The sequence below is a fragment of the Onychomys torridus genome, chromosome 4 (genome assembly GCF_903995425.1).
Source record: "Onychomys torridus chromosome 4, mOncTor1.1, whole genome shotgun sequence".
NCBI classification, from domain to species: domain Eukaryota; kingdom Metazoa; phylum Chordata; class Mammalia; order Rodentia; family Cricetidae; genus Onychomys; species Onychomys torridus.
Genome location: NC_050446.1, coordinates 53,928,599 through 53,952,956, shown reverse-complemented (window position 1 = coordinate 53,952,956; position 24,358 = coordinate 53,928,599). Strand labels below are relative to the sequence as shown.

Sequence of the window (24,358 nt, the reverse complement as noted above, 5' to 3'; positions counted from 1 at the left end):
GTGATGGAAGTTGAAATGGTATCTATTGAAGGCGTATGAGAGATTATTGTACTTTAAAATATTAAGGTATATGGTCCCTTTTGCTCTGGCTGTGTACAGTACATAATGAATATCTTTGAAGCCACAGCTTTGGATTGGCTCACACTGAGGGTAATCACAGTCTCTCCATCCTGTAAACCTCAGAGGGCGTCTGTGATGTTGCCTGTGAGCTCAGCTGTAGAAAAATGATTCTGTTTCTGGGAAGTGAGTTGTGTAATACAGAGCAGGACCTTCTCTTTTTTTCCTCTAGCCACAGTAAGGTAGTGGGTGTCCGTCCACAAAACATCAAGTTATTTAGGGAATTTTCTACTTAGCTATCACTAAACTGCAGCAAATGAAGTTGTCTCCTGTGGATGAAGTCCACTCTGAAAGGGATTTCTTTTTTCTCCTCATCTTGTATTACACCTGTCTTTTCTGCCTCGCCTTGTGCTTTCCCCTGGTTCCCCAGAACCACCCAGGTTCATCAAGAAACTAGACCCATCACGGATCCTGAAGCAGGAGGAGCAGACAAGGTATGAATGCAAAATAGGCGGTTCTCCAGAAATCAAGGTTCTGTGGTACAAGGATGAGGCTGAAATTCAAGAAAGCAGCAAGTTCAGAATGTCGTTCGAGGACTCAGTGGCAGTGCTGGAGATGTACAGTCTCAGTGTGGAAGACAGCGGGGACTACACCTGCGAGGCGCGCAACGCAGCAGGAAGTGCCAGCAGCAGCACCTCCCTGAAGGTTAAAGGTCAGGCTTTGCTCCACCTCTACCCTGCTCGTCAGCTCCTCTCCCACTGGTTCCTCTCCCACGGTGTTTTAAAATTGTTCAAGGATCCAGTTTTTAAAAGTGGGAGAGATGTTTTCTCCGTTTCTCCAGTGAGGTAGAAAGCTAATTCCTACCCTTGTCTAAACACAGAGTCCATCCTGATGGACTTTTCTCTCGCCCTTCCATTCTAGAACCACCTACCTTCCGCAAAAAGCCATTCCCTGTTGAGACACTTAAAGGAGCCGATGTTCACCTTGAGTGTGAGCTTCAAGGAACGCCTCCCTTTCAAGTTTCTTGGCACAAAGACAAGCGAGAACTCCGGAGTGGGAAGAAGTACAAGATTATGTCTGAGAACTTGCTCACGAGCATCCACATCCTGAACGTAGACACGGCCGACATCGGGGAATACCACTGCAAAGCCACAAATGATGTGGGCAGTGACACTTGTATTGGTTCCGTCACTCTGAAAGGTAAGAGTCATTTCATTCTCTTCTGCTCGCCGTCCTCCTTCTAATTTTAATGTTGTGCCTACCCCACCTTGGGTCCCATGTTCTGTTCACTTCCATTTTCTAACTCCTGCCAAATATCCCCCTCCCCCCACTTAGTGATTGGTCTTCCTTGGACGTCTGGATAAGATACTATTCAGCCTCTTCTTGACACAGGGGCTAAGGCTGTGGGTCTCGACCCGTTTTCGGGGGGGGGGGGGAGTCAAAGGACCTTTTCACAGGGGTCTCCTAAGACCATCAGAAAGCACAAATATTTATATTCTGATTCATAACAGTAGAAAAATTACAGTTATGAGGTAGCAACAAAAATAATATTATGGTTGATGGGTCACCACAACAGGAGGAACTGTGTTAAAGGGTCAGAGCATTTGGAAGGTTGAGAAGCCTTATTGGAAGGTTTCTCAGTCCCATCACTTCTTATTTACAAGATGAAATGCTATGTTATCATGGGGGGTGGTTTCCTGCATTGGTGACGTGAGGGAAATACTGCCAGTCCCATACATGTTGAAGCCTTGCCTTCCCGTTTGCTCTCCTCAGCGCCACCACAATTTGTGAAGAAGCTCAGTGACATTTCTACCATCATTGGTAAAGACGTCCAGCTGCAGACAACAATTGAAGGCGCCGAGCCAATTTCAGTGGTGTGGTTCAAGGATAAGGGGGAAATTGTTAGAGAAAGTGACAACATATGGATTTCTTACTCCGAAAACACTGCAACCCTACAGTTCTCCAGAGCAGAACCGGCCAATGCTGGGAAATACACCTGCCAGATCAAAAACGATGCAGGGCTGCAGGAGTGCCATGCCACGTTATCTGTTCTTGGTTAGTACATAGGACATCCTTGTGAATGGGCGTGCACGCAGGTGGGTGTTTCCTGTAGCTCTCTTTTCCTTCTACTTTACTTTAAATTATGCTGTGATTTCCATCTATTTCAGAGCCTGCAGCAATTGTGGAAAAGCCAGAATCTATTAAGGTCACTGCAGGGGACACCTGTACCTTGGAGTGTACGGTGTCTGGAACCCCTGAACTCAGCACCAAGTGGTTTAAGGATGGAAAGGCGCTCACGAGCGACAGCAAGTACAAAATAAGCTTCTTCAACAAAGTGTCGGGCCTTAAAATCATCAATGTGGCACCTGGTGACAGTGGGGTGTACAGTTTTGAGGTGCAAAATCCTGTGGGCAAAGACAGCTGCAAAGTCTCACTTCAAGTTTCAGGTTGGTTGCCCTGCTCATTCGTCTTTGTGACGGGGGGGGGACCCCAATTGTCCTAAGCAGAAGAGAAGCTCCTTCCTTCACAGTGTAATAATGTGAGTCTTACATCTTTCGATGCAGCAGGGTCAGAGGCAGCAGACACGTACAAATAGCAGAAAACCACACTCAAAGTTACACTCCTTTCTTGAGGAAGAACCTCTAGGAAGTCAACTTGCCCATACTTATCCTCCAGGCTTGATATTGTGTAACCCCATGGGCAACACTTAGAGAATCTTTCAAAAGAGCCAGACAGATCTAGTGACCCATCAAAAGGACAATTATCTCTTTGTGCCATTTTATAACGGATGCCCCTTGCTTGGTTTGCTTTTATCATATTTAGATCGGATTATCCCTCCTTCGTTCACAAGAAAACTGAAAGAGACGAATGGTCTGTCTGGTTCCTCCATTGTGATGGAGTGCAAAGTCTATGGGTCACCCCCAATCTCTGTCCTGTGGTTCCATGATGGGAATGAGATCAGCAGTGGCCGGAAATACCAGACCACACTGACAGACAACACTTGTGCCCTCACTGTGAACATGCTGGAAGAATCTGACGCTGGCGACTACACATGTATAGCTACCAATGTGGCTGGCTCTGATGAGTGTAGTGCCCCCCTGACTGTGAGAGGTCAGTTCAAAACACAGTCTTATGCAGCCACAGTGCACAAAGGACTGAGCCGTCCAAGTTCACAAACATTCACATTCTCCCAATTTGTGCTTTGTTTTTTTTTTTTTTTTAGAACCACCATCTTTTGTTCAGAAACCTGACCGCATGGATGTCTTAACTGGAAGTAATGTCACTTTCACAAGCATTGTAAAAGGAACACCTCCTTTCAGTGTCAGCTGGTTCAAAGGTAGCAGCGAGCTTGTACCCGGGGCCAGGTGCAATGTGTCTCTGCAGGACTCAGTGGCTGAACTGGAGTTGTTTGACGTGGACACATCCCAAAGTGGAGAATACACTTGTATAGTTAGTAACGAGGCTGGCAGGGCTTCCTGTACAACACATCTCTTCGTAAAAGGTTTGTTTGCTGTTCTGTTTACACAATTAAATTGCACGTAGCAGTCAGGTGTGCTCTGTGTGTGTGTGTGTGTGTGTATGTGTGTGTTTGTATTTGATTTTGCTTTATCAATTTGTCCACACCAGCCCCAGCCATATTTGTGAAGAGACTCAATGATTACAGCATAGAGAAAGGCAAGCCCCTGATCCTAGAAGGGACCTTCTCTGGAACTCCTCCCATCTCTGTTACATGGAAGAAAAATGGTATAAATGTCACTCCCTCCCAACGCTGTAACATCACCACAACCGAAAAGTCAGCGATCCTGGAAATTCTGAGCAGCATTGTGGAAGATGCAGGTCAATACAACTGCTACATTGAAAATGCTTCCGGCAAGGATTCCTGCTCTGCCCAGATCCTGATACTAGGTTTGTTGTGACCACACATTCATAGCCTCGTCCCCAGGCCATCGTCCCAACCTGTCCTTCATGGCTGCTCATCTCTTTTGCTGCAGAACCGCCATATTTTGTCAAGCAGTTGGATCCCGTGAAGGTGACAGTTGGTGATTCTGCCTCTTTACAATGCCAGCTGGCTGGCACGCCGGAAATCGGGGTCTCCTGGTATAAAGGGGATACAAAGCTGAGGCCCACTGCCACCTGCAAAATGCATTTTAAGAACAATGTTGCTACACTGGTCTTCACCCAGGTTGGCAGCAGTGACAGTGGAGAATATATCTGCAGGGCTGAGAACAGTGTGGGAGAAGTATCTTCATCAACTTTCCTGACCGTTCAAGGTGAGCACGATATTTTAAAAGCAAATAGATAGATGCTTCTTTTAAAACATGTAGAATGCCCAGTGAGAGCCTTCTTTTGGGGGGGCCTAAGTAATTCCAATTAGAGTTAGCAACTTATCCTTTTTCCTGAGCAATTGTTTTAGCTTGTCTTTCTGAGGATCTTACTATGTATCTCCTATTAGATAAAACTCAGTAGATAGACAAGTTGGACAGGTTGATCTCGAACTCATGGATCATCCTCCTACCTCTGCCTCCAAATGCTGAGATTATAAGTGTGTGCTGCCACACCTGGACACCTGGATCCACTTTTTCTACATCCTTTGTATATAGGGAGATGGCAAAATGTTCAGTTGGAAAGATTCTGCTACCATTTGCCTCTATAACTATTAAAGGAATGTATGTGATGTGTATTTTTAATTTACCCCATGCCTGTCTCATTCAGATTGCTAGAAGGCAATTTAATAAACAGGAGGTTCTGCTGGGTGAGCAGACAGGCCTCTAGCTGAGCAGCATTTTTTTGGCTTACAGGTTTGGTTGTTGTTTTGTGTTCCTACTGTACAAACTTCTCCAAAAACTCACATGCTCTCTTCCATCTCAAGTTCATTCGAGAGCTGCTCAGACTCCCTCCTCAAATTTTTAGGGAAAATCCTGTAGGATGGCTATAACTAAATTTAAAATGGGGAGCTGTGTTCATTGCTTTAATCCTGTTCCTACAGAGCAAAAACTTCCACCATCCTTTTCTCGACAATTGAGAGATGTGCAAGAAACCGTGGGATTGCCAGTGGTTTTTGAGTGTGCCATAAATGGATCAGAGCCCATCTCCGTGGCTTGGTACAAAGATGGCAAGCTGTTGAAAGATAGCCCCAATGTGCAGACATCATTTTTAGACAACATCGCCACTCTGAACATTTTTAAAACTGACCGGAGTCTTGCAGGCCAGTACTCTTGCACTGCAACAAATCCCATAGGCTCTGCTTCTTCGGGCGCCAAACTCATCCTCACAGGTTTGTGGATTCTTAGACATATGTTTCTGTAGTTGAAATTTTTGTAATCACATACAAAATTCGAAATGAATCATTGCTGTTTCTTCAAAGGGCATGGCCCAGGTCTGGAGCCCGAAATGAAACCTTCTCCTTGTAATCTCTCCTTAGAGGGGAAGAATCCACCCTTCTTCGATATTCCTCTGGCCCCTGTGGATGCTGTGGTAGGAGAAAGTGCTGACTTGGAGTGCCATGTCACAGGAACACAGCCCATCAAGGTCAGCTGGGCCAAGGACAACAGAGAGATACGAAGTGGCGGGAACTACCAGATCAGTTATCTGGAAAACAGTGCGCACCTGACCATCGTCAGAGTGGACAAGGGTGACTCTGGACAGTACACCTGCTACGCCGTGAATGAAGTGGGCAAAGACTCCTGCACAGCCCAACTTACTATAAAAGGTAGAATTGATCCAACAGAGGGCAGTCATTTGAGAGTATAACCTAACAGCTTTCATAGCACTGGGTTTATTATGATAGAGAGATTCGCATAAAGAGAAACTGATGTCATTTAGTCCTAAAAGTTGATATGTCCTCTTCAACCCTAAGACTGAGCCTCTCTTCTTACAAACGTCTGGTCCTGTAATGCCTGTGAATCATGTCCATCAGCCATGCTGTCAGAGAACAGCTGAGGAGTAGCTATGGCACGAATTGCTATGCTGGATTTGACTAGTTTTCCCTGATACTTAACGAAAAACAGGACTTCCCCCCTCTTGAAAGCCTCATGGCAATAACTTACATCTATATTCATTTTAGTTATCTTCTTAATTTCTTACAGAGCGCCTAATCCCACCAAGTTTCACCAAAAAACTATCTGAGACCGTGGAAGAGACAGAAGGGAATTCCTTCAAACTGGAAGGGCGTGTGGCAGGTTCCCAGCCTATAACTGTTGCTTGGTACAAAAATAATGTAGAGATCCATCCAACTTCCAACTGTGAGATCACATTCAAGAACAATGCACTGTTGCTTCAAGTCAAGCGAGCAAGCATGGCCGATGCAGGCTTGTATACCTGCAAGGCAACAAATGATGCAGGCTCTGCCCTGTGCACATCCTCCATTGTAATCAAAGGTGAGTTGTCGGCATCACAGCTCTGGCCGTTAGGTTTCTCCTCACACACACTTCCACATGTGTATCGTCTGAAGTCTGGGCTCAGTGGAGAGCCACCAACAAAAATGTGTGTTATTCATTAGATTGTCGTCATTCCATATGTGTTTGCTAAAAACATATGACTCATGATTTTATTATGTGACTCCACTTAATAAATGGACTCAAATGTCAGATTTCTAAGTCATGTCCCCAAATTCTTTCAAGCAGCTAGAATTCAAAGCCGCCTTTGATGTATGTGTACAAGTGACAGGTATTTTGAGGGAAAGCATTTGAAAATGTTTTAAACCTGTCACAGACTATTACATTGACGTTGCTTACTCCCAGCTACAAACAGAAACATTTCCTTTTGTTTGTAAAGAATCATTGTTTAGTATATATTACTCTTATCTTTTGGTCTAAGATTAAATAGTAACACCAGACAAAATAGTAAAATTTGCTCAAAAACCAATATTTGGGTAGAATATTATATATTATAAAAGATATTATTTAAACTCAGGGCTATTATTTTAAGGAAGGAAGAAGTTTGCATTCTTTCAGATCCATCTTATCTGATTTTCTAACTATAATGTCTTCAGCCAGATAATAAGTTTACAGACCCACATAATTATTGCACAAGCCAACTTTCTAGAATGTACTGATGGACCACTATCGTTAGCAGGCTGCTATTGTGACTAGGTTAATATTAATATTCCTCAGTTGTCTTGGCTACAGATTAAAATTTTAGCATTTATCTGATAAAACTGAAATGGATCTCGTTTCAGTACATGTGCTAAAATGAAAAGAGGTTTATTCTCATGATGCTTTGCCACTGAGTAAATACTTTCTATGGAAATCTGGGGCTATTTTTCCCTAGAGGTTTATTGAAGTAGTAGATACCAGAAGTGGTAATCGTGAATGTAGCCTTATTTTATCTGTAGGTCTTGGAACCATTGGACCACTAGAGCTCTGATAGAACATTACATCACACATGTCCATTTTGTCACGGAACTCATATTCTATCTTTGTTTTCAGTCAAACACTGAGCTTCAGCTCTTAGTTTCTTTGGGCTTGGAGAAACTTTAGCTGCATCTGAAAATCTAAAAATGAACATCAGAGAACATCTCGTTAAGATTTGGGCGCATCCATGCCCCCGATGGTGGCTATCTTCTGCACGGGTCAACGATCTTGCTGCTCTACACAAGCAGCATTCCCTCAAGCCTTTAGGTTGTAGAGTTTGGCCAAAAATGCTGCTGCCTGTCGTTTTGAAAGAGTCAGAATCATGCCACACAGCACAGACGCTGATAGCAGCGCCAGCATAGTACTTGTGGAGCTTAATCAGGACACAGATGCTGTGGTGGTTTGTGGACAGCTTGGCAGCTGCTCTTTGCATGTTTTTAAACCTCCCCCCCCCCTTATTTAAACCCAACAAACATTAACAACTGCCTAAAGAGGAATAAGCTGTGTCTTACAATTCCATCCATGAGTGTCCACTGTCACCTGTTGGAAGCTATTTCGCCCTTTTTTTAAAAAAATCTCTTTCATGGAACATAATGTATCTTTTACTTTTTTCTGTCCTCCTCTTAAAAATGCCTTTTCGATTCCAGAGCCTAAGAAGCCTCCTGTGTTTGACCAGCACCTTACTCCAGTAACAGCCAACGAAGGGGACTTTGTCCAGCTCAGCTGCCATGTGCAGGGATCAGAGCCCATTCGAATCCAGTGGTTGAAAGCCGGCAGAGAGATAAAGCCTTCAGACAGATGCAGCTTCAGCTTTGCTAGTGGGACCGCTGTGCTGGAACTCAAAGAGACAGTTAAAGCGGATTCGGGAGATTACGTGTGCAAGGCTTCCAATGTGGCCGGAAGTGATACCTCCAAGTGCAAAGTGACCATTAAAGGTACAGATACCAAGAAAGTGTCATGAGCATTGAGGGAGAAACTGCCTGTGGTGCTTAGCTAATGATACATGAGGATGGAGTCAGATAAGTCACACACATTAGTTATTCGTCATTTGTAATCTCTAGCCCTCTTAGAGTGAAAGTGTCCAGTGATTCAATGGAAATAGTGTCAATACAAAGTATTGAGAGCTACCCAGAGTTCACCAGCCTATTTCTTAAAACTCTCACAGCATATCCACAAGGATATAGTCAGTGTAGTTCCCAAAATGATGCCATGCTGATGCAATGGGAAATAGCTTGATATCATGGCCCAGGGGAAATGTATGCAATAAAGTCTATAAATGCCAGATTGGATGCTAGAAATCCATTATCGCTCAGCCTACTTTAGCTCTCACTGGAATGAATGTCTATGAAACTGCTTCATCACAACTTACAGCTAGTGGGTCTTGGAGTGAATAGTATTTATGACACTCCCAAGACCTTCAAGTTTGTTTTACACACCAGAGTATTTATTATGATTTTCAAGTTCTTGTACTAGCAAAACACGGAAACTTGTGTTTCAGAAAAACTGGCCGCAGCCCCTGCAGCTAAGAAGGCGGCGGTGGATGGAAAACTCTTTTTTGTATCAGAGCCTCAGAGTATCCGAGTGGTGGAAAGTAAGTGTACAGCCTCGTCCAGGGTAGACTACTGATTTCCTTTCAAAAGCTCTGACTGGGCAAGATTCACTTTGGAATGCATTTGTTTTCACCTTCCCTTAGAAACCACTGCCACATTTACCGCAAAAGTCGGAGGTGACCCAATCCCGAACGTTAAATGGACAAAAGGAAAGTGGAGACAACTGAATCAAGGAGGTCGCATTCTGATCCACCAGAAGGGCGACGAATCGAAGCTGGAGATCCGTGACACCACAAAAACCGACTCTGGGTTATACCGATGTGTTGCCTTCAACAAACACGGGGAAATCGAAAGTAACGTCAATCTACAGGTGGACGAAAGGAAGAAGCAGGAGAAGATTGAAGGTGATCTTCGCGCCATGCTGAAAAAGTAAGTCCACTCAGAGCTGTGGAGAGGACTTCTTCCTCACAAAGGGTCCTCAGGAGGCAAGGACCAGCTTTGCAAGATTCAGCATAGAGAAGAGCATGGCTCAGGAGTGAGTGACTAGTTAGCCGGTCATGTTTAAGTGGAATGCAGTGGGCTGTTGGGATTTGCTTCTGAATGATGCTGAGAAACAAAGAGTGACATACATCCAAAAGCTTTTAAACAAAAGGAAATGGCCAATTACTACGTGTCCAATCTGAAAGGCCTTCTTTTACAAGGTTTTTTTATGCTATAGTTACCTAGATCAATTATTTTACACATTTCCATAATCAACAATAATTTCAATATAATTTGTGTTTCACCATAATTATTGAATTATCACTTACCTTTCCTTTCCACAGTTCTTTTTCATAGCATGTGATATTTAAGTGAAGTTTTTCACTTGATATTTCATATAACTGTCATTGAGTTCCTGATGACAAGGCTAGTGGGCACATGTCCATATTCTTTCCTTTCTTCAGTTCACTGATCAGATTTCAACACTGCCACAACACTCCAGTCTTCATCCATCCCATCACCAAACTGACTTTTTTTATTGTTTTTGATCAACATGATAAAATTAGCATTTCTTACTAAAGAACATTCAGCTATCATATAGTGAGGTAAAATACTGAGACTGAACATCTTTGAGTCATGACAGACAGTTCAAACTACTAAATTGAAGACACATGATTGACATTAACTTTTTTTTCAGGACTCCAGCCCTGAAGAAAGGATCTGGAGAGGAGGAAGAAATTGACATCATGGAGCTCCTCAAAAATGTGGATCCTAAAGAATATGAGAAATATGCGCGCATGTATGGCATCACTGACTTCCGGGGTCTCCTTCAAGCCTTTGAGCTGCTGAAGCAGAGTCAAGAGGAGGAGACTCACAGGCTGGTATGTCCTTCATTGCCACTGCATCCTGAGAAATGATCCATAGTTAAGATGGCAAATGCCTATCATATTAGCATAATGCCTTGAATTCTTCCAACACTCCATTTCTAGGAAACAATTTACCATACCCTAGCTATAAACTGTATTATAACCTAACAAACAGCAAGAATGGAAGTCAGAGGGCTGGAGAGATGGCTCAGTGGTTAAGAACACTGGCTGCTCTTCCAGGGGACTCAGGCTCAGTTCCCAGCACCCACATGGCAGCTCACAACTGTCTCCAGCTCTGGCTCCATGGGATCTGATGCCCTCTTCTGGCTAACAACCACACTTGAACGGTATACACACATGCATGCCAGCAAAACACACATACACATGAAAGAAAAATAAATCTTTGAAAAAATACCAATACAGATAAATAAAAATAAATCTTTAAAAACCACCAATACACATAAAATTTTTTAAAAGTTTAAAGAATGTAAATCATAGTCATGTACCTGTTAATTCCAATTCTTGTTTCTAATGTATTATTTTCCCCCTCAGGAAATTGAGGAACTAGAGAAGTCAGAGAGAGATGAAAAGGAATTTGAAGAACTTGTATCATTTATTCAGCAAAGGCTGACACAGACGGAGGTAAAATGAACTATGCTAATAATAAAATGTACAAAATTATTACTGGGAATTATATGGGAATGATGACTAACACATGCTAATTCTTCTAGCCTGTCACCTTGATCAAGGATATTGAAAACCAGACAGTTCTGAAAGATAATGATGCCGTCTTTGAAATTGACATTAAGATTAATTATCCGGAAATCAAGCTCTCCTGGTACAAAGGGACTGAAAAACTGGAGCCCAGTGACAAATATGAAATAAGCATCGATGGTGACCGGCATACACTCAGAGTCAAAAACTGTCAGCTTAAAGATCAGGGAAATTACAGGCTGGTGTGTGGTCCCCACATTGCTAGTGCCAAGCTGACTGTCATTGGTAAGTTAGAAACCATCTTAAAAGCCTTGGGAGATTGCTGTTGCTCGTGATGCTGTCTGTGATCATGTGGTGCTGATGCTGAGCAACATGTGTTCCTGTATCACACCAGAGCCTGCTTGGGAGCGGCATCTCCAGGATGTTACTTTGAAAGAAGGCCAGACTTGCACCATGACCTGTCAGTTTTCTGTGCCAAATGTGAAATCTGAGTGGTTCAGAAACGGCCGAATCCTTAAGCCCCAAGGCAGAGTGAAAACAGAAGTGGAACACAAGGCCCACAAACTGACCATTGCAGATGTCCGTGCCGAGGACCAGGGCCAGTACACCTGCAGGCACAAGGACCTGGAAACGTCAGCAGAGCTCAGAATTGAAGGTGGGTAAAAACCTGGGCAGAGTTACTGGCTGAGCACAGAGCACCAGCAAGTGTCCTTCGGCCCCTGCAGTCTCCCCTTCAAATAAATCTCAAAGGGTTCATGTCCTTATTCTGCCACACACACACAGATTCACACACTTGTCCTTATGTCAAAATCCATACACTTCAAAAGGAAAATATTCAACCTTGCATTTCTTTCAGATAAAAATCGGATTTTATTCTAGACTGATATTTGATTTTTTTTAATGATTGTTTTCTTGTTAAAAGCTAAATTTTATAATTCTCATACTGATAACTTATGGAGCCTAGAGGACAATATTGGAAATGGCAAAATGTTGCAGATATAAATCTAAAGCATTGTGATTAGTAATTGCTACTTTGTTTGTGGGACTTATTTGACTTTATGGGTATGAAATTTTATAGATAAAATTAACAACATATGTGATAAGTAATGGCTTTTTTTAAAAAATAGTGATTTCACTTAAGAATTCTACTCCCCCTTTCTGGCTCTCTGAAGAACAATTTCTGAGTTAAAGAGCAAGAATGCTTAATTTCCTCATAGTTAAGTTTTAGGCAGCTTACCTTGACCCATCCGGGATATTTTGTACTGTGTCTCATTATCTGGCACCATTTTAATTGTTAAAACAAAATTCTATTAATCTGATTTTCAGAGGCATTTTGAGTTCCTGAATTATTTTACAATGAATATTAGTGCCTCGTTTTAAAATGTTTAAAAAAAGTTAAATAACTTCACATTAGACTAAAGTTGAAAGTGCTTATCATTTTTTAAATAAGTGAATGCCTTAAAATATATTCACTGATGACAAAGCTTGCCAGTTATTATTTTCTGCAAGAGGCACATGATACTGTGATGTGTGTAGTCACAGATTTCCAGATAACATTCGGAGAGTCTACCCACTCCTAGCCATGCTCTTAGGAGCACACACTGCCCCTGGGGGTTGGCGCCTTCATATTTACCTCTCTGTGCCCAAAAAGTGGGTTTCTGAACTCTAGCAAGTCCTCTGAAATTTAGAATTGCAAATTTCCTGTTGAATTTGAAATCATTCCCCAGGGAAATCTCTATAAAAGAGAAAATTCTAGATTCTAAATAACAAAACCTGATTTTCTCAAGGTAAGAAAAGGCTTCACAGAGGAATTGACTGCAGGATTGCTTATCTGTTCTCTGGTAGGAACTGTCTTACTGCGTGAACAGTTTTGAAATTTAATTTGACTTTGGGTTCAAGTCTCCCTCCGGCATCTCCTTCACATGAATATTTTAAGGACTCTTGGGGATTTCCTTACACTCTCTATCAATCCTGTAGGAATGCCCTGAAGAATTGGAACAGTTTGATTACTAATACAAGAATGTGTCACTATTATTCTGAGCTTGCATTGGGGGATTCCTATCATTTTATAAGCGAATAAAAACAGAAGGCAAGCCTAGTCACACATACCTGTCATCCCAGACCCTTAGGAGGCTGGGCTGGGCAGGAAGATGGCACATTTGAGGTCAGCCTGGGAATCTTAGCTAGACTTTGTCTCATAAATAAATAAATAAATAAACAAACAAACAAACAAACAAATAAATAAATAAATAAAGTGCTTGGGATGATATAGCACTTCTTTGGGAGGCCCCTGGTTCAACCATAATATCACAAAATAGATAGATAGATAGATAGATAGATAGTTAGATAGATAGATAGATAGATAGACAGACAGACAGACAGATAGATGATAGACAGACAGACAGATAAGCTAATTTCACTGCGTCTGTTGGCACATGTTGTATACCCTATAGTTCAGCACTTGGAAGATCCAGGCAGGAGCATACCAGTTTGGGCCACATAATGAAACCCCATCTCAACCACCAAGAACTTTTAAGTAAAGAAATCACAGTAACAGAGATTCCTGTCCACACAATCTAACGTTGAATCCCTTTGGATTTAAACAGCTGAACCAATTCAGTTTACAAAGCGCATACAGAACATTGTGGTGAGCGAGCATCAGTCTGCCACTTTTGAGTGTGAAGTGTCCTTTGATGATGCCATAGTGACCTGGTACAAAGGACCAACAGAGCTGACTGAGAGCCAGAAATACAACTTTAGGAACGATGGCCGCTGCCATTACATGACCATCCACAACGTGACCCCAGACGATGAAGGTAATTGTGTGGACACTTTGCCAGTGAATGTATAGTATAATCCTCACCTTCACCTGTTTTTTCCACCCTTTAAGTATGCTATGTGATGTACCTTTAAAACAGAAAGAAAATACAGGTATAAACAAGCACATTGTATTTAACTAAAGAAGTGTATTAGGAAGCTAACGTCCAATGATGGTTCTCTCCAGGTGTCTATTCAGTAATTGCCCGACTGGAGCCCAGAGGCGAGGCAAGAAGTACTGCAGAGCTGTACTTAACCACCAAAGGTGAGGGTAGGCTGTGTGAACATGCCCCAGTCCTGAAGGCTAGCATTGTGCCCAGACTCTTCTTCATACCAAAACACTCTTTTTCTTTTGCAGAAATAAAACTTGAGATGAAGCCTCCTGGTAAGCTTTTTTTTTTTTTTTTTTTTAAATCTTTTCTTCTTCTTTTTAATCATTGCTTACAATAAGTTCAGTATTGGTGTCATTTTATAAAGACAGAAGCCCAGTAAAAATACACAAAGTTACCATTTCTCTTTTCAGTAAAATGTTACTCAGTAAAATAATTCCAAGCAAAGTGCAATGTAACACTTTATGAATCTGGGAAAAGGGAGTTAGGAAGGTTGCTAGCACAAGCATCCAGATAGAGTGAGTACAGAATTAAGCAAGTTCTCATAAGCATTGAACTGTGTGCCATGAACGGCTGAACATGGATTATCACTGTGTCTGCATGCTGCTGGTTGCTGTTGCGAGTACCCAAACAATGAGCATGTGTTCTCAGCTCCCCAGTGCTCATCACTATGTGTTATTTCCAGATATTCCTGATTCCAGAGTTCCGATTCCAACCATGCCTATCAGAGCAGTTCCGCCTGAAGGTAAGGCCCTACCCCTGCTGTCTGGGCACAGAGCACTAAGATTCCACAGCACTCTATCCACTGTCCACTTAGAAACCAGAGCAAACATGAAGTTACCATGATAACTAGGTATCAATATTGCTTGTTCCAAGTAAGCCTCTGGGTTGATAAAATGCATGAGACATCTCCTAAAACATGGTACTGATATGTATTTTTTTCCCAGAAATCCCGCCTGTGGTTGCTCCTCCCATCCCCCTTCTGCTGCCATTACCTGAGGAGAAGAAGCCACCAGGAAAACGTATGGAAGGTATCGCACTAACTAACTAAAGTAGTAAAACTTAAGAATTCCACTGTCTGACTGCGAAAAGGCGACTTCATATAGCTCGTGCTCCCTCTTGTGGTCAAGAAGCAGAACTGACTTCAAAATGCTATTCCTACTATATGGTTTGCAATTCTGAAAATGATCAGGTTAACTCAAACACTATGCTTAGTTTTAAAATATTGCAAGGGAATAACTTAGATGTTAATTAAAATTAAGTTTATTTCACATGCACCTGACTACTGTGCTTAACAATCTGATAATAATGAAACCAGTTCGTTGGGCAGCTTATAGAAATACACCATATTTGTTGAGAGGCAAACTGAAAGTTGTGGTTTGTTTTCTCTTCAGTTATACTTTTAACTACTCTCTGTAAGTCACTCTTTGTACAAAACATGGTTGAGAATGTCTTTGATATACTTGATTGAGTCTTTTGTGGGAGGTGTATTTGTGTTTGTAAACTGGTAGACACCCGTGGTCCCAGCTCTGCAGACAGAGACAGGCTGATCACCACAGGCAAAAGGCCCACAAAATGAACTGGATGGGGCTACATATTAAGACCCTGTCTCCAAAGCCAAACAACAAGTTGCCTGAGACTTCTGGAGTTACAAATTCAAAGTTGCTAGAATAATTAATTCTCTCAGCATAGCTATAAAAAAGCCAACTGGTCAAAGTTAGGTTTTCCCATAACCTTGGGTCACTACCACTATAATAACATAATGGGTGTGACGTGGAAGTCTCCTAATGTCTGCCCTCTGCAACTGATATTAAATGCTCGTGCTATTTTTCAGCCAGTTTCAAAGAAATCCAATATTGTGACTAATACACTTTCAATAAAAGAGAGAAACATGCTTGTAATTTATATGAGCATACTTGAATACCTGTCACCTACTGGTGGTGGCACAGAGAGGAACGATCAGAAATCATAAGTTAGATTCAGGATGTCTTTGTGGTCAGAAGCAATCATTAGTGTTAAGAAAAGATTTGTCCTTTAAATCGAAATGTCAACATGGCTGCTGGTATTCATTGCAAAACCCAAGACTTTAAATCAGATTTTGAAAACCAAAGGGTGTGTTCCCTGTTAACAAATCCTAGCAGCCATGAAGAATATGGTTAGGAACCATGATCAGAAAGCATGGCTAGCAAGCAGCGGCCACACCCCATACGTATACCATGGGTTGGACTCCTAGTATTCTGTTTTTGTTCTCCTGACAAATTTGGTCTCTACACTCAAGTGAAAGACAGGAAAAAGCACAACTTCTCCATCGCTCACCTTCCACTAATGCTGCCTCTTTCCCATCACACAGTCACACAGCCAGAGGACATACAAATCACACTACAAGTTCCATCTACCTCCCTCCAAAATCTTTTTTTTTTTTTTTTGCTTTCTAGTACAAGATTTTTCCGAAACAAGTATCTGGCAATAAAGTTTACTTTATCTTGTTCTCACTGGCATCTGGAAAATAAAATTGAAATGTCCTTAAAACATTTATGTTACTTATATCTGACTCTTTTTTTTTTTTTTTTTTTTTTTAGTGACCCAAAAGTCTATGAAGAAAGATACCAAAAAAGTTGTTGCAAAGCCCAAGGAGGAGGCACCACCACCAGGTATTATAATAAACTTTAAAAATCAAATAAAAAATTAGCCCAAAAGTGGGTTTTAAGTTGTCATGGTGGATACGTACTTAGGAGTGCAGGAAGCCGGTAGAGCAGGAATGGGAGTCACCAGGTGGTGAATCTCCCCTCATCTCTCGCATCCTCTTCGACTCCCCCACCCCCATCCACGCCTGCCTCTGGCTCCCTTGGCACAGAGAAGGAATGCTTGCTATCTACAAGGGATGGGTTGAAGGAGACCTTCCCCTCTAGTCCCAGGGCGGCTCTTGACCAAGTCCTCCCAGCAGGAGTTCAGGGGTTCAGGGGTTCAGGGGTTCAGGGGTTCAGGGGTTCCGGACATCAGTGTCCCATGATTCTGCTGCAGCCCAGCTTGGGACCCTTCACTGCTTTTCCTTATCTTAACATTTGAAGGAAGAAAACAGCATCTTTAGAGGAAATGTAATACATCTTAACAAGGTTGATGGAAGATATTTACATGACAAATGTATTTTTTTAAGTAAAAAAACAAAACAAACAAAAAAAAAAACCAAAAAAAGTAGTTCTAACCCTCTTCAGGAAGATGGAAAGCACAGCAGCCTCCTACCTAGAGCCAAACCCAGGAGCACAGGCACCATCCTCCACATAGGCTTTCCTGAGTGGTCCCTTGGAAAGCATGGGTGTTTGGTGAATCTTATATTTATATTTAAATTAATAACTAGAAAGAGCAAAAGTGTGGGCTTTAAGCACTAGACACACTATACATTCCTTTGCTATTTCTTCTACGTTTGAATTCTTTAAAACCAGCCTAAACTGGAATGAAGTGCCTGCCAGCCTCTGAGCATTTTGTTAACCTGACCTGACATAGCCACTTGCATTAGCTTGAACATGATGGGGGTTCCATGATGCTCCTGTAAAGGTTGCTGCATTAGTAATAATTCATTATGCAAATGACCGTGATAATGCTCTAAATTGGTAGACATTAAACAATACATAGTCTAAAAATAAACATGCACTCTGTGTTTTTTGAAGTGCCAAAAGTTGCCAAGAAGCCCCCGCCTCCCACTCCCATGATTCCAGCAAAAGGCAAGTAAAAAGGAATTGTTAAGCATTTGATTATTTACTTCTGAATTCTGCATGGATCCTCTTTATTATTTTTTAGTGTTAGGCTTCCTGGTTGTTGTAAAAGTTTCAGGGCCTCTCTGCCTTTGTGAAGGGTGCTAGAAACAGTGGCTATTCCTCACCTGCAGCCACAAAGGGGGCGGGGCCAGGGCGGGGCAGGGTGGGACAGCAGTGTGAGATGGAAAGGAAAGAGCCCTTTCTAAATTTTATCTTGCAATCCACACAAATATTAAGGATTTATAAATAATGCTGATCTCAAAGACATTTTAAAATCTGTTATATAAAAAATGGAACTGCTTTGACTACCTAATTTTTCATTTGTCATTATTCAACTGACTAGTGAGTCATAAAAAAACAGAAAAGTAGGTTCCAAAAGAAATGCTTTCACAGAAAGAGAGAATTAAAGATTAACTGCAGAAACATTTACTCTGGATTAACGCTGTTAATGTTTTCAAGTCTTAGTGTTCTGTGAGAACTTACTAGAATCTCTCCCAACTGGAGTTCACATAGAACAATGGAAGGGCTATCAATGTGAAGCCATCTATAGAATCCATACTTTTGACACTAGAAGAAAATCCTCAGATCAAGGGCAAAGAGCATCCTGATACTGTCATGTTGCCTAGTTATGAAAACAGAATCCATGCAAATCAAGCCATAAGAGATTATCAGTCTAATACCACAGCATCTGAAGTGCTCGATACTGAATGACTGTGGATTTCCCTTGAATGAAGCCTTCCAATGGATGTAATTAATATGATTTTCCCCTCCTTTTTCTCCTCCTCCCCCACCCCACCCCCATTCTTTTCATTTTTCAGCTTCTGAAATTATTGATGTGTCCTCTAAGGCTGAAGAAGTAAAAATAACAACTATCACTAGGAAGAAAGAGATTCACAAAGAAAAAGAGGCTGTGTATGAGAGTAAGCAAGCAGTCTATGAGAAGAGAGTTCACATAGAGCCTTGGGATGAGCCCTATGAGGAACTGGAGACAGAGCCGTACACAGAGCCGTACGAGGAACCCTATTATGAAGAGCCAGACGAAGACTATGAAGAGATCAAGGTGGAAGCTAAAAAGGAAGTCCACGAGGAGTGGGAGGAAGACTTCGAAGAAGGGCAAGAATACTACGAGAGGGAGGAGGGCTATGATGAAGGGGAGGAGGAGTGGGAAGAGACTTACCAAGAAAGAGAAGTAATTCAAGTCCAGAAGGAGGTCCATGAAGGTACGCATGCACTGGGTGGCTTTTCTTCCTCTCTTCCTCGTTTTCACTCAGCTCCTTATACTTCCGATGCTATCACCTGGTTTACAATGGGCATGAGAGGAAAAAAAAAAAAAGATCATTGTGGTTTCTCCAAGCTCATGGCCCTCGCATTATCTGGTCTGTAGACTAGTCCTTATCGGCCGCTATAATTAAGCGTTCATGTTGCAGGTGAAACCATTTAATCCTAGGACTAAGGCTGTATCTCAGCTGCTGTTTTCTAATCGAGGAGCTCAAAGTTCACTGCATTGTCACTTAATTCAGTTTTGAAACTCTGCAGGAGAGTTATATTAGTCATGTGCTCCCCAACCTGACAGATTCTTTACAGGATGATAAATTATTCTTCGCTTTTTAACATTTGCAACAAACACAGCTATTAGAATTGACTGATTTGAGCATCCCGGCTTGTCTTGTGTTTTTATTAAAGAATTACATGAGAAGAAAATCCCAGCCAAAGTGCCTGAAAAGAAAGCACCGCCTCCCAAAGGTACGCGATTAGAATCATTAAACCAATCCGAGCCTTCCTGTCTTTACCATGGCTTGTTCGGCAAGGCTGTCTGAATCCAATAGACACAACTTCTTCTCTGAGCTTTACTGTTCCTGTGAACTTTCTCTGGAGAATTTATATCTACTTGAAATATTAAAAATACTAAGATAAAAGAGTGTTACAGTATGTTTAAAATAAATATAAACACTCCAGGACCTTGTGCTTACAGTTAAGAACACCAAACCTACCTGTCTTTAAAAATATTTTATATATATATTTGCATACATATATACATACATATATGTGTATATAAAGAGCAAGAGAGAATTTTAATATTTAGAATTTAGTGAATTCTAAAAGTACTGCAATTTCTTTAAAATATTTGCAGTTGTAAAGAAGCCAGTAGTTGAAAAAATTGAAAAGACTTCTCGAAGAATGGAGGAAGAAAGAGTTCAAGTCACCAAAGGTATAGATACCATTTATAGAATGTTCTAGTAACATGTACATAAGTCATCTGCTCTCTGATATAACTTATAATAATGCTCATGCATTATTTATATAGTTATCCAAATGGAGATATTTTTAAAATTTGGGGCTAAGAAATATCCTTCACAATACAAATATATCTGTACATATTTTTTAAGTACCCGAAGTTTCCAAGAAGATCATTCCACAGAAACCTTCCCGGACTCCAGTGCAGGAAGAAATAATTGAAGTGAAAGGTATACATCTTTATTTAAGCTACAAGCTCCAATTATTGTAATTTGTGCATATGGATATCCGAACAAACATTTCTAAATAATTCAAAAGCACCATGAAAACTGCACATTTTAAGAGCACACATTTTATGTTGGGTTATACCTATGTATAATTCAATAACTTTATTTTTGCTTTAAGTCTTGCTTAGAAATTACTTTTTTAATTTAAGGAAGGTTTTGTGTTTAATGAGTAATCTTCTAACTTTATCATGCAGTCTATTGCATTGCATATAATATTTCCCATCCTCTAATTTATATGAATTGATCCTAATAGATTTGGGAAAGTAGTGTGTTGTGTGTGAAGAAGTTATGTCTATTTGATTCTCATTTAATAGTACTTGATACAAGACTGCATGAGTTGTTTGACCAAACAGGTCAAAACATGATTTGTTTTCTTCTTGAAACTGAATTTGCTCTTAATCTACCACACTAACCCACTCAATAAGTGTCGAAAGATTTACGTATAGTGTGCCATCTATGTGTCTCATCTGATGTCCTGTCCCAGAAAAAGAGATACTGACATGGCAACGCTCTTTTTAAAGTACCAGCTGTGCATACGAAGAAGATGGTTATCTCTGAAGAAAAGATGTTCTTTGCTTCTCACACAGAGGAGGAGGTGTCCGTCACAGGTATATGGCAGTTTGGAACTTGAGAGCTCAAGACGCAGAGTTTTTTATCCCTTCTTGCCTAATGCATGAGGCTGTGGGCATTTCTTTCTCCTTGCATTTCCCTGTCATCTTTCTCCTTTCATGTCTGTCAGCTTAATCTCTTGTCTTGGTATTCTTAGTAAATTACAATCGCCATTCACAACATGATCCGTCAGTAATTAATGTGTGTGTGTTTTTAAAGTCCCCGAGGTACAAAAGAAAACTGTCACTGAAGAGAAAATTCATGTTGCGGTTTCCAAAAAGATTGAACCACCACCCAAAGGTATCAATAATTCATTCTAAGTTTAAAATGTTTTCAGGCAAAATTCACAGTCAACATCTAACTACACTGATTATAAGTGTCAGAATTAGTCACACAGTTGACAGACCTAGAGTCTGTGTGGACAGAGAAGTCACTGGAGGAGGAAGTGGCAAGACCACAGTAAAGCACAGGCATGACACACACGAGGCTCCATTCTTGTCTCTGGACATTTACAATCCAGTGACTTTTGTATTTGGACATCAGATGTGATGAACACCACCCCCCAATGCCACCAGCTCACCAAAGCCTTGTTTCAAATGTGAAGAATCTTCTTAGTTAGGAGTTTAATATACCAGAAGTATTAAAAACTAAGTTTTGTAAATTTATCATTTAATTAAATTATATTAGACATTCTTTAATACTCAAAACACACAACTTCTTTTTCTGCATTGACCACTCTCTGTGTTTCTGTGGTGGTTGGCATCTGCTGTTTGTGCAACAAGAATGCAATATGATGGAGACCTGCTGGCCAACTCTTCCCAACTCAGAACTGGAGACTATCAGTTACAACAGTAGCCAGGGTATCAGGGTTTACCCCACCACTGAAATCAAAGGGTTCAGTAACCACTGCGCAAGGTAGTGAAATCCCAGCACTCAGCTAGGGCTACATAGTAAGACCCTGTAGGGAGGGAGGGAGGGAGGGAGGGAGGGAGGGATGGAGGAAGGGAAACACTCTAGACTTTACACCAAGGTTCCATCCTCTTTCCCAATCCAAATTTAATATATAAAAAATACTTAATATCACCTAATGCAATTGTTCTCTTGCAACTGACTTTAAAAGAAACAAGAGTTCTTCCATCTATTTCTGAGAAAGTAGAAACTCGTGCAATTAAAAGTGACAAATAAGTTGGGGTTCAGGATTTAGCTCAGTGGTAGAGCGCTTGCCTAGCAAGCACAGGCCCTGGGTTCGGTCCTCAGCTCCAGAAAATAAATTTTTATACCAAGCTATTTAGCTGTCTCCACACATCCCAGTTTCTAATCCATAGTCTCTTGCATCCAACTGGCATAAAGGGGGAATATCTACTCTTGACTCCTATCATATAAGAACGTACACCTTGTCAGGATGAACAGTTTCTTGAACATAGTGCATTTCTCTTAAAGTCCCTGAACCACATAAAAAGCCAGTTCCAGAAGAAGTTGTTCCTGTTCCCATTCCTAAGAAGGTGGAACCTCCAGCACCCAAAGGTAGAATAACATTTCTTGGCTTCTGTCTTTTTGGATCTTTTGTGTGGGGAACCTGTGCATTAACCAAATGGTGTCAGTAAACAGTCTCTCATATACTTAATTCTCTATCTACCATTTTGATTAATTTGTGGTAATACATGTTAATAACAGTTCCAGATGCCAGACCATCCTAAGTGGGTATTTGTCTGCCTCCTGTCATATGTGGGATATCTAACTGGTATCGATGTACTAAACCTCCCATCCTGCCACAAGTAGAGCATACTAAATTACTTTTTAATTCTTAAGCTCTTAATGAGGCTTTATGCTTTACTATAATCTTTAATGTCTCAGAAGGAGACTGTAGCATTCGACACCGTTTCAACAATGTTGTCTTTAAAGTTTCCGAGGCTCCCAAGAAACCTGTGCCAGAGGAGAAAAAGCCAGTTCCTGTTCCCGTGAAGAAAGAGCCAGCTGCTCCTCCAAAAGGTATGCAGAACTGCCTGTGGAGACAGCCATCGCCCCAGGGGCCAGCTCTGCTCTGAATAGGCTTCATCTGTGCCACATTGTCCTCGACTCTTGTCTCTTTGGCAAATTCCTCTTGTTTAAAACATGTGTCACCTTTGGGGATATACTCTTGTTATATATTATTTATGATTCTAAACATTCCTAAGGCAGTGCCAAAAAAGTGTTATTAAAAGAAGTAGCTATGTCAAACTGCTACCTTAAATGTTTACTATCATCATGGAGGATTTGTGAAATATTTGAAGAAATTGTGAAATTTCCTCGGACATGTTTATAGAACAAAGCATCTCTCTTTCACTCTTGCATGTGACTTTTTCATTAAGATATTGTTGTGGGGCTGGAGAGATGGCTCAGAGGTTAAGAGCACTGACTGCTCTTCCAGAGGTCCTGAGTTCAATTCCCAGCAACCACATGGTGGCTCACAACCATCTGTAATGAGATCTGGTGCCCTCTTCTGGCCTGCAGTCACATATGATGTATACACAATAAATAAATAAATAAATCTTAAAAAAAAAAAAAAAGCCGGGCGGTGGTGGCAGTGCATGCCTTTAATCCCAGCACTCAGGAGGCAGAGGCAGGCGGATCTTTGTGAGTTCGAGGCCAGCCTGGTCTACCAAGTGAGATCCAGGAAAGGCACAAAGCTACACAGAGAAACCCTGTCTTGAAAAACCAAAATAAAAGATATTGTGTGTTGGTTATGAGGCGACTGCAGGGAGGCAGTGCCAACTGGAGGGGCTTAGTAGAAGTGAGTGTCACCTAGACACAGATGAACCCAATGTTGGATGGCTGTTCTGCCTTAAAGCCCATGATGGCAAGTCTGCAGTAGGGAAGAGTTTAGACACTTATTTTCCTTGTATGTCTTAAAATGAATCAAACATACTGAAAACATTTGGGAGTACATTCTAAATGACAGACGTTCTTACAGAAAAACACCTGTGCATACACACACAACATTTTGTGACATAGAGGTCCCCAAAGCCATTGACACTCTGTCCTACTGAAAGACCTGTTCCAGAGGGTGTTCTGTGTCTTGATTATACTTTAGGCAACCAGAAACAGAAACTCAGAATGCCGTCAGCAGTGGAAAGTTGCATGGATAAGTGTGTTCTACAGCACTGTAGTTGTTGTTGAAAAGATCGCAAAGTGTCGTGATTTATCTCCCTTTCAAAACAAAGAATAAAGAGACTCTTTTTCTATATGGTCTACCCACACTCTACATTATTAGTATAATCACTGACTGGCTTGTTTTCATCAGATCACACCAATGGTGGTAAAGAGAAAACTAAGTCAGTAAAATGCTGTGTTCAACACTCAGAACTCATGTACCTATATTTAATTACAAAAAAAAAACCCCAAAAACCAAAAAAACAAAAAACATGTTGGAACACTCGTATAATCACAGAATTAGGGACTTGGGGGAGTAGAGACAATTGGCATTCCCTGGGGCTCACTGGTCAGTAAGTCTCTAGCCTACTTGGCAAGGTCTTAGCAAGTGAGGGACCTT

General features: G+C 41.3%; 1 protein-coding gene across 1 annotated transcript in view; it reads left to right on the top strand.

Moving 5' to 3' along the window:
• The window catches only part of Ttn (titin), a 269,525-nt gene that overhangs the window by 90,021 nt on the left and 155,146 nt on the right, over nt 1–24,358 (top strand). Inside the window, 33 exon segments of the mRNA XM_036184883.1 lie at nt 488–769; nt 979–1,257; nt 1,831–2,112; nt 2,226–2,504; nt 2,881–3,168; nt 3,281–3,559; nt 3,685–3,963; nt 4,050–4,328; nt 5,045–5,332; nt 5,480–5,767; nt 6,144–6,434; nt 8,057–8,344; nt 8,908–9,000; nt 9,103–9,388; nt 10,137–10,320; nt 10,858–10,947; nt 11,037–11,304; nt 11,414–11,674; nt 13,626–13,835; nt 14,024–14,101; nt 14,195–14,221; nt 14,632–14,691; nt 14,894–14,977; nt 16,526–16,597; nt 17,612–17,665; nt 18,517–18,918; nt 19,382–19,441; nt 19,830–19,907; nt 20,086–20,163; nt 20,742–20,828; nt 21,049–21,129; nt 22,270–22,353; nt 22,732–22,818. Coding sequence (XP_036040776.1) covers nt 488–769; nt 979–1,257; nt 1,831–2,112; nt 2,226–2,504; nt 2,881–3,168; nt 3,281–3,559; nt 3,685–3,963; nt 4,050–4,328; nt 5,045–5,332; nt 5,480–5,767; nt 6,144–6,434; nt 8,057–8,344; nt 8,908–9,000; nt 9,103–9,388; nt 10,137–10,320; nt 10,858–10,947; nt 11,037–11,304; nt 11,414–11,674; nt 13,626–13,835; nt 14,024–14,101; nt 14,195–14,221; nt 14,632–14,691; nt 14,894–14,977; nt 16,526–16,597; nt 17,612–17,665; nt 18,517–18,918; nt 19,382–19,441; nt 19,830–19,907; nt 20,086–20,163; nt 20,742–20,828; nt 21,049–21,129; nt 22,270–22,353; nt 22,732–22,818 — 6,126 coding nt within the window.